The sequence below is a fragment of the Solanum pennellii genome, chromosome 4, assembly GCF_001406875.1.
Source record: "Solanum pennellii chromosome 4, SPENNV200".
Taxonomy (NCBI): domain Eukaryota; kingdom Viridiplantae; phylum Streptophyta; class Magnoliopsida; order Solanales; family Solanaceae; genus Solanum; species Solanum pennellii.
Window position 1 is genome coordinate 7911577 of NC_028640.1, and position 10450 is coordinate 7922026.

General features: G+C 33.8%; 1 protein-coding gene across 1 annotated transcript; it reads left to right on the forward strand.

Moving 5' to 3' along the window:
* The first annotated feature begins 3334 nt into the window (after positions 1-3334).
* On the forward strand, positions 3335-8608 carry LOC107018066 (zinc finger CCCH domain-containing protein 49-like). The gene is made up of 5 exons (XM_015218430.2): positions 3335-3492; positions 3626-3744; positions 5260-5529; positions 5987-6210; positions 7583-8608. Exons 2-5 carry the CDS (start codon positions 3640-3642, stop codon positions 8424-8426), a joined length of 1443 nt encoding a protein of 480 aa, XP_015073916.1. The 5' UTR covers positions 3335-3492; positions 3626-3639; the 3' UTR covers positions 8427-8608.
* Positions 8609-10450: the final 1842 nt, after the last annotated feature.

Here is a 10450-nt window from a genome sequence, read left to right on the forward strand (position 1 = left end):
TATGATGCAAAAGTAATAGAGAATTTACGTGGTTATATAGTGAAGAAATAAAAGATTCTTCAAGAATTATCATGTGTTGCTTGTTCTCATGATAAAATTATCATTATACAAGTTAAAGTTGGGATTGTATTTCCTCTGATTTTTGGAATGTATTAAACGGTGAATATGGACCCATTCACCTGCCATGTGGACCATCTGTACAGTTGCATAGTAAGTTGCATCTATGAGATGGTCACATATGCTTTGTTTTCAACTTACAAATTGATTTTTGTAAGATTATTTGCTCGATTGTTAAATTAAGAGCACAATTTTAAATTATGAAATTATACATACCATGTTAGTTGGCTTAACAGAAATTATATGCCTCTAATTATAGCCAAACCATGAGTATATAAACATAACTCCCAAATAAGATTTGGTATGAGATGAATTAATTTAACATGTATTAACACTTGTACAAATCAAGCCAACAAAGGTCTCCTATCAAAATTGGTTCAATGTCTGGAATCAAATAATTTTCATCTAAAATATTGAATGTGCCGTTATGATTTATTTGCTCCACCACGCACAAAAATAAATATCCAAATAATGTCGGGATGAATGTAAGATTTTCTAGCATTAGGGGGAGAGATGATTGACAGTTGAAAATTATGTGTGAGGTTTATCATGAATTATCTAGATCCTTGTTAAAAGAAAATGTGAACTTGAAGTTCAAGTGATAATTCATTTGCATAATGTTGTAAATCTATTGTCAGATGAATTTACTGATTCTATGTTATAATTCAGCTGCAAATGCTCCAATGGAAGTCCTTGAAGGACAATGTCTATGATACGCCTGAAGTGTAATAGATCAATCAGTTTCAAATGTAAAATTCCATGAAAAAGGACAGGAGAAAGTGATCAATATGGTCGTGATAATGATGCAAGGGTAAAAGAGCATATTTACATAACACTACATAAAACCTTGAAAAAGGTTTAGGTACCTACAAAATGATGAAAAATGAGAGACCTCAATAAGTTATGTCATATTCAAATGAATATCAAATAACCGTCGACGATATCTTTGATATGAGGTAGAGCTCAACGAAATAAATTGTGACGAAGATCTTGAATTCAAATATGTCATAGAGTGTGGACAAATAAATGATTGGCCAAGTAAAATGCATAATTTAAGTATATTTATTTCACTTAGAAAAGTGAGTTTTGAATTGATAATCCATAAATCAAGCTATAATATCAGTGGGGTACAATTATTATGCATAGTATAATTGTAAAATATCAAGTACGGCTTGTGCCTTGGGGCATAAAGATTTATCGCAAAAAATTTGACATTATTGGAGATGTTTTCTCTTATCGTGGATGTAATGAGATTTATTTTGATCTGGTGATACATAAAAACTTGAATGCATATAATGAATAATTATCAGGTCTACCTTAAAAAATACTAAAGGTTATATGAAAAATGCTTGAAGCAATTAAGGTGTCTGAAGCATATAAAAGTTTGAAGGAAACTTTTTCAATAAAACGTTTTCATAAAATTGAATATATATGAATACGCTCCATAGATCCATGAGACTTACGCCCGTGTCTCGAGGCTTACGCCTCGCCTGTACTGTATAAAATGTCCCGTCTCACGCCCTCCGCCCTTTAAAACACCGATTAATACTCTTAAAGAGCTTTTTAAAAGCTATTGAGTGTTTGAGAAGGGAATCTAAAATGAAAAGATCCTAGAAAGACAAAAAAGTTTCTTGACCTACAGATTGAAGACTTGACGAATGAAAATATTTGCCATCAATCAACATACATGAAATTTTTTTGATGCGATTTTATGGATAAATTAAATGACATTAATTGAGTACACAAGTAATTATGAGATCGCTTGATATAAATAAAGATTCACTTTGATCTCAAAAGATGGATGAAGAGCTTTTTGGGTGATGAAACTCCATGTCTTAGTGCAATGAGGGCACCAATGCATCTTGCTAACAATACACAATCAAATATCTATTTTGCAGTAAATTTATTGGCAAGATTTAGTTCCTCCCCAACAAAAGGACATTGAAATGCTGTTAAGAACATGATCTTTGAAAGACCATAGACATGTGTTTATTCTATTTCGAGGAGTTAGAGTTGATTGGTTACGCAGATGCAAAATATTTATCTGATCCGCATTGAACTCGATCTCAGAGAGGTTATTTGTTTACATGTAGAAGCATAATAATATCTTGACGATCAATGAAATAAATGTTGATAATCACTTCTTCAAACCATGCAGAAATAAAAGTCCTCCATTAAGCAAGTCGAGAGTGCGTATGATTTAGATCAATGACACACCATGTTTAGAAAATATGTGTTTTCTTTGAAAAATAATACACCAACCAGAATGTACGAAGATTAACAACTGCAAATGAAAGTGTCCACAAGATGATTGTTGCTATAGCAAGTTAAATGAGCAATTTACTTGCAGTAACGAGGTCACAAATAAAGTGATTTTCAAGAATATATTCGGCTAAGCTCAAAAGCTCATCATATGCATGAAATTAGAAAATGACATATCAGAAATGAGTTCAATCATGCACATCTTCGTGAATGTGATTTGATCACAAAGACATTTTCAATATCTGAGAAGTTGGTATATATGATTGTATGACATATTCATAAGAATTAAGTGATTCTTTGATCAGGGGAGAGTATAATACGTGTTGCACTTTTTTTCTTTGATCGAGGTTTTGTACTTTTGTTCCTTCACCGAGATTTTATTCCACAAAATTTTTTCTAGTAAGGTTTTAACGAAGCACATAATCTATGGACATCCAAGGGGAGTGTTATAAATCCATTGTATTGTGTGAATTATTCATTCGATTTATTCAAAAATTAAATGGATTCATGTACGAGTGTTTTCAAGGTGATAAGAAATTTAAGGGATAACTATGTATCTACTACTTTGGTGACTATAAATAGAGATATCGCTCACCATTTGAAAATACATTTGAATAAGAAAAAAAGTTCTATCTTCTATCTACATTTCTTGCCTTTTATGAACTTAAATTTATAAAAATTTTAATTTTAAATCTTATAATATTTGAGTTTGACTTACATATTTTACTTTTCACGATAATAATATATTATTTCCAAATATAAAGCAAGAGTATAAATTTGACCCAACACTTTGATAATTGAGTAGTTTAGCACATTAAAATTGGAAATTCACAGTTTTGACTTTTGAGGAATTAAAAAGTGTACAAATCAATTTATTGAAAATATATGGATAAAAAATATAATATATTGATATTAGAAGGACTAAACGTACTAATACTAAACTTTTGCTAAAAATTCGATTTTTTTCCTCTTCTTCACATTAATACTTTAGTGGGTTTTTTCTCTCGTCTCCTCTCCTCCCTTTTGCTCAGCCGCCGTATCTCCTCCACTGCCGTAAGCGTCGCCGCTATATTTCTTCCACCGCCGTAAGCTCCGTCGCTGTATTTCACTCAGGTAAAGTTTGTGCTTCGTTTTGATAAAATCAACCTAAATTTGGTACCTTATATTTTGATAAATTGGAAATTTTTTATGCAGTGGGTGTGAAGAAAAAGCTTCATTTGATAAGTTTGTGTTTTTTGTGAAACAGGAATATAGTAATTAATGGCGCATAGGTTGCTTAGAGATGCAGAAGCTGATGGATGGGAGCGATCTGATTTTCCGATTATATGTGAGTCTTGTCTCGGGGATAGTCCCTATGTGCGAATGGTAATATTTTGAACTTCTCTTCTTTGAAATCTATTATTTTGTGAATAATTTCATGATTTGGTGTTCATTGTTGTTTTCATTTGTGAATAGAATTAGGGTTTGTTTGTTATGTTTATGGTGTTTTGAACTAGAATTGAGGGCTTAGTGTGTTTATAGAATTTAGGAACTGATATTGTGCTTGATGTCCTCCTAATTGGTTGAGCTTTTTCCATTCAAATTAGTTAATTTTGGTTTAAAAAGGTTACACCCTTCTCTTATTTGAATCTTCCCTCTTATGCATAGGAATGTGTTGACGGTATTTATACCAACAAATTAAATGAAACAGCATGCTAGCAGAGAGAATGCAAGCATGAAATTGGACATAATTTGAGATCTTTTGGTCTTTGCTATGTTCTCATTAACTGCTTTAGCAAGGTGGTAAAACGATTAAAGAGAAAAAACCTCACTTTGGTTAATACATTCTAGTGTTTGAAAAAAAGTTGATGAAGTTGTTCTTATTACCACAGAGAAATTATACTTCAACAGTAGGTGGATAGTGGTATGCCTCCACGTAAATGCTAGACTTGTCCACAAGTCAGATTCTAACTTGTTACGTGCACCCACCATACATCATACGTACTAACTTGAGGAAGTCATTTGTCTTAAGTTTAAGTGAATATAGTCGGAGGTGGATCCAGGATTTAAACCAAATGGGTTCAATCTTATGCCTCATATCTGAACCATAGCACTTCTACAATTATGGGTCTAAAACTTAGTATTTGCTGAGCTATTGAAAAATTGAATTCGTTGAGTCTATGTTGCACATTGGCATGTCAGCCTCTGTATATAGCACTCTTACATTGATAACATCCAAAAGCTTGTTTCTGTATAGTGGGTTGGCATCTAAGGAATTAGGGAAGTAGATAAATTATATGTTTTTCAGCAATCAGGTTTGCATTAATTGTTAAAAACTAAGATAAACAGGGTAACTTTATTCAGTTAGGAACTAAAAGGTGTAGTTTTGTTTCTCCAAGGAATCAACTTCAAAGGTTAGAGCGCCATTCTTTTATATCTGATACGCCTCACAGCCCAGCTTCTTACTGAAGTAATTATAACGTGTGATTGATCTGGCCGCTCATATTTAATGAAGATAACAAGACAAGTATTTTATTTGAGTCATAGGGAAAGAATAAGTTGTCTTTTCTCAATAAAGGAAAAGGCTATTGGCCTATTAGGCTTATTACTCTCTTTCTAGTCTTTGTTTGCTGATAATTGTTTAGGTAATACACTTGCTTGCATCACATTCTAATCAAAATAGATTCTATATTCATTTTGCATGTTGTTAACTGTTGACAACTTCCCTTAAGACATAGCTGTATGCTACTTGATTGTTTCTCGCCATTCCTATTGTCAAAATGTCAGTTTTCTTCGTATGAGGCATATAGATTGATCTGAGTTTTATGACGTGGTCAAGTTACATTTACTTTTTCATTTGTCAAGTATTGAACCTTTTGATATTGTCATTGTTCCTTTCAGACGAAAGCAGATTATGATAAGGAGTGCAAGATATGCACACGACCCTTCACAGTGTTCCGATGGAGACCTGGTCGGGATGCAAGATACAAAAAATCTGAGATCTGTCAGACCTGCAGCAAGTTGAAGAATGTTTGTCAAGTTTGTCTTTTGGATCTTGAGTATGGTTTGCCAGTTCAGGTCCGAGACACTGCTCTCAGTATCAATTCTAATGATGCAATTCCCAAGAGTGACGTTAATAGAGAATATTTTGCAGAGGAGCATGACCGCAGGGTATGTGAAGTTTCAACTTGAAGTTTATTAATACTTTATTATAACATGTCTTTGTGCTCCACCTGCATATGCACAGTTACATGCATATAAAGGTCATCCCCCACCCCACACAATTTTAGAATAATACTCATCTATTACTGAGGGTATGTGCTTGTTACCATGAATAATTTTTACTTGCAACTTTCAGAGTGCAAATGTGAATTAGCTTATTTGAAAAGTTGCTAAATTTTTGAGCCGAAACTTTCTTTTAGCCAAAATTGATTGGGCTGTGTTGTTATTGGGTTCCCTCCTTCCTCATCTCAGAGGGAGGAGTACATAAGGAATGAGAATGACATATATATATGTAGAACCTTTGATAGAAAGTGAACCTAAAAGATTCGCTTCAGACAAAACTGTTCTATGATAATCACTTTGTTTTTCTATTTTCTCCTGTTGACCTATGCTTCTTTCTGAACAGGCAAGAGCAGGGATTGATTATGAATCTTCATATGGAAAAGTCCGTGCGAATGACACTATTTTGAAGCTCCAAAGAACTACTCCATACTACAAGAGAAATCGGGCACATGTTTGCAGTTTTTATATACGTGGTCAATGCACAAGAGGTTTGGAGTGCCCTTATAGGCACGAAATGCCGGAGACTGGGGAGTTGTCACAGCAAAACATTAAGGACCGTTACTATGGGTATGTGCAACTTAATCTTTATCCTGTTAATTTGAATGTTTTTTGTTTTCTTAAATCTCATATGATCATTTTGACATTTAATCTCCTGGTGTCGAACTTTCAATATCTCCTGGCTGTTTATAGCATATTCTTATTGCTTGCTCATACTTTTGTTTGATAATTTATGTTGTATAAATAATTTTTGAAATTCAAAAATAATTTTTTCATAGATCTTGTCTAATACAATCTTTTTTGATAAAGTTAAAGTTGTATTCTTCAGCATTAAGTAGTATTAATTTTAGATGTTTATACAATCTAATAATATATTAATCTAAAATCTAATTATTAAGTGACCCAATAATAAGTAGTAGTAACAATTAAGGTTCTATTTCAACATGGAACAAAAGAGCCAACATACAGGATAGTTAGAAAGAGGTTTGATGCTTGGCTTGGTCGGGAGGTGCGGGATAAGAATCTGTCATCCAGAGTCAAATGCCCTGTGGATTACCAGGAAAAGATGGAACCTAGCTCAGCAACAGGCAACAGCAGCTGACTCAATAGTGATCCTGTGTTTTTTCTTGCTCAAATGTTGCCTACTTATAAACCTGTGGACATCAAAAAAGTTGCTTGATCACACATGTGGTTTGGGACTATGTTGTCTGCACCTCAATATAGACTCAAGGCTGAGCCACATGATCACAATAGCTATCTCTGCATGTAAATGACCATTCACATTTTTTTTTTCTGAGAAGATATTTGATAGTCAAAGATCACAGACATTTATGATTTAACCTTAATTTGCTTGCCTACTAGGCATATCCTTGCATCAGTGTTAATGATCATTTAATTTCCTTGTTTCCTAAGTTCTTCAACATGATCACAATCAATGTCTCTGCATGTAAAAGCCCATTCACATTGTTTCCCTGAGAAGTATTTGATAGTCAAAGATCACAGTCATTGCCTACTAGTCATATCCTTTCATCAGTGTTAATGATCTTTTAATTTTCTTGTTTCCTAAATATGAAACCTTGGTGAATTTATCACCTCTGCAGACATGGATGTCTGGCATCCCTTAACGGGTCTGGGTGATTTAGGTCAATTACAGGTGATAAGGTGGGACTAGTGAGGTCATAGTGACTGCATGGTTCTATTTTCTGGATTATAAGTTTATTAGACAATGCTGGAGCACAATCATTTTTCTCATACTCCAAGAAGCTAATACTGTACCGTTTACAGTTTGAAATGTCTACCCTCACTGTGGCTAGATTAGTGACATCTTGTTGCATCTCCTCTTTCCTAATGATCTTCATTAACTTAAAAAAGCTATATTACTATCTTGTTCATATTTTTGGCTCGAGAAGTGTTGTCATTGTGTTACCTGCAATGCTTGCAGAGTTAATGATCCTGTGGCGATGAAGCTACTTAATAAAGCAGGTGAAATGCCTTCATTGGAGCCCCCTGATGACGAGAGCATTAGAACCCTCTATGTGGGTGGTGTTGATGCAAGAATCAGTGAGCAGGACCTAAGGGACCAGTTTTACGCACATGGAGAAATCGAGTCGATTAAAATGGTGTTGCAGCGTAGTTGTGCTTTTGTAACCTACACTACAAGAGAAGGTGCAGTAAAGGCGGCTGAGGAACTAGCAAACAAGCTAGTGATAAAGGGCTTGAGACTAAAGCTGCTCTGGGGGAGACCACAAGCTCCTAAACCAGACACCGAACTGTCTGATGAAGCACGTCAGCAGGCTGCAGTGACTCACAGTGGATTGTTGCCCAGAGCTGTCATATCACAACAGAACCAGCTTCCTCCACCCCCAGGCACTCAGGAACAACCCCCACAACCAATGCCATACTTCAACATTCCACCAATGCTTCAGCAGGAAAGAGCATATTATCCGTCAATGGATCCCCAAAGGATGGGTGCCGTAGTTTCATCTCAGGATGGGGCTTCTAGTTCAGCTGCAGGGTCAGGGCCTGAAAACAAGATTGGTTCTGAGAAACACCCACAAGGACAACACTATGCATATCCACCAGCGCCTCCACCTCAAGGTCAATTTTACCCGCCTTACTATCCACCACCACCCTATGGGTATATGCCACCACCACCACCTCCACATTATCAGCAGTATCCCCCCCCTTATCAAGGTGCCAGACCACCTCCCCCACCTCCTACCGGTGAGCAAGCTGCTTTTCAGCAGAAACCTCAACCAGCAGGAGCTGCAGCACAACAACCTTAATTTTGACTGTTTTGTCTAAGCTGCTTTGGTCAAGAAGAATTTATGTAAACTAGTGTTTCATATTTTCGTTACTGCAGAAAAAAATTGTTACTGCTTTAAGCCATTTGAATTTAGTAATTTGATTCTGTTGACAATGCAAATTTTATTATATTAGTAATTATCAGGTGCCTCTATTGCAGCCATCAGAAGAGAGGGTCAATCAAAAACCACCTCTCTACCTTTAAAGGTCCATTTTGTTTGTATACACACTACCCTCTCCAAGTCCTGCTTGTACGATTATACACGCCTTTAAAAGTTTGTACTGTAGGTATACATACTATTCTCTCTAAATCCTTCTAGTGGGATTATACCGTGTATATTATTGTTGTATTAAATGATTATGCTAGAACATGAAATCTTTCAATCTTGGTCCTATTACAATATATATCATAATTTTGATACCTATTGATTGACAACAAGCTAAAATGGTTAAAAAAGCAAGTCACGAGGCTACTAAAGTGAACGAACATACCATAACTTGCTAAATACCAAAAACACTTTATGGTTCACACACACTCCAAGTTTTCACTAACTTCCAAGAAAATACAAAAAAGCTAATAACAGAAGATAACAAATAACTAGAATTTTCCTGCAAACTGATAAATTATGCTAGTATGGTTCACGAGAAGTTTAGCATAGTGATCAACGAAACAGTGTAGGTTTTAAACATCGATATATACAAAAAAAAAAAAAAAACCTTAAGTAGTTTTTATCTATTCAAGACTTAGTGGACAAAGTTATTCAGTACATAGTCAAAGTGTCTTATGAACCCCATATCAGTTATTCAATAAATTGGTTGAGATGAGCGCAACTGATTCTGTTCATCAATAGTTCACAAGAAGTTTGAATAGATTCATCAATAGTTCACAAGAAGTTTGAATAGATTCTTAGATTGAATCATCTTCTTAGCTACCACTTGTCTATGAAGACATTTTTTTTAATAATAAATAAAAGTAGTTATTTTGAAGATAAAGAGTTTTGTTTTCTTTCGAGTGTTCTATGGTTTATGTAAGTTTTTATCTGTTAGGTCTTCAAGAATATTGCAGACCTCTAAAATCTTATAGGGAACATGTGAGCTAGTGATCAACACATGTGAAGTTTCTTCTACTTTCATTTTCATATTCTGGATTTTCACATGGAATTTTGGCTGTTTTCCCAATGTAAATTGACCACCAATTTCTTTTGCTTTGTTTTCTTGTATAATACACTAATTTTTTTTTACATTATCAAGATAGTTCAACTTTTGATAGCTGGTTAGTTATCATTTTTTACTAGGTTACTGATTACTAATTACTTGAAAATTTACTAGTACAATAAATACATAGATAGTGCTGAATTTGATCCAATACAATTAAATTAACTATTTTTAAAATATATTTGAGATATATAATCCACTGATCTAATTAATCTCGCTTTTCTTTATTCAACACAATAATAAACTAACGAAACCATATAGTATATGAAACTCATTGATCGATTTGATTAGTTAGGATTCCTGAATTCATGCGATAGAAGCCTACTAGGACATTTTATTATTTTCTAACAAAGAATACTCGTATCTAAAATTAAAATTGAAAATTTTGTTTAAAGATGAAAAAATCTTTCTCATCCCACCACAACCCATAGCGGTGTATATATATATATATATATATATATATATATATATATATATATATATATNATATTCTGGATTTTCACATGGAATTTTGGCTGTTTTCCCAATGTAAATTGACCACCAATTTCTTTTGCTTTGTTTTCTTGTATAATACACTAATTTTTTTTTACATTATCAAGATAGTTCAACTTTTGATAGCTGGTTAGTTATCATTTTTTACTAGGTTACTGATTACTAATTACTTGAAAATTTACTAGTACAATAAATACATAGATAGTGCTGAATTTGATCCAATACAATTAAATTAACTATTTTTAAAATATATTTGAGATATATAATCCACTGATCTAATTAATCTCGCTTTTCTTTA

What these genes read in the sequence shown, in the direction of transcription:
- LOC107018066 (XM_015218430.2), top strand. Translation starts at nt 3,640, where the DNA reads ATGGCGCATAGGTTGCTTAGAGATGCAGAAGCTGATGGATGGGAGCGA. An exon ending in ATAGTCCCTATGTGCGAATG is followed by an intron (nt 3,745 to 5,259) that starts GTAATATTTTGA and finishes TGTTCCTTTCAG; the next exon opens with ACGAAAGCAGATTATGATAA. An exon ending in CAGAGGAGCATGACCGCAGG is followed by an intron (nt 5,530 to 5,986) that starts GTATGTGAAGTT and finishes CTTTCTGAACAG; the next exon opens with GCAAGAGCAGGGATTGATTA.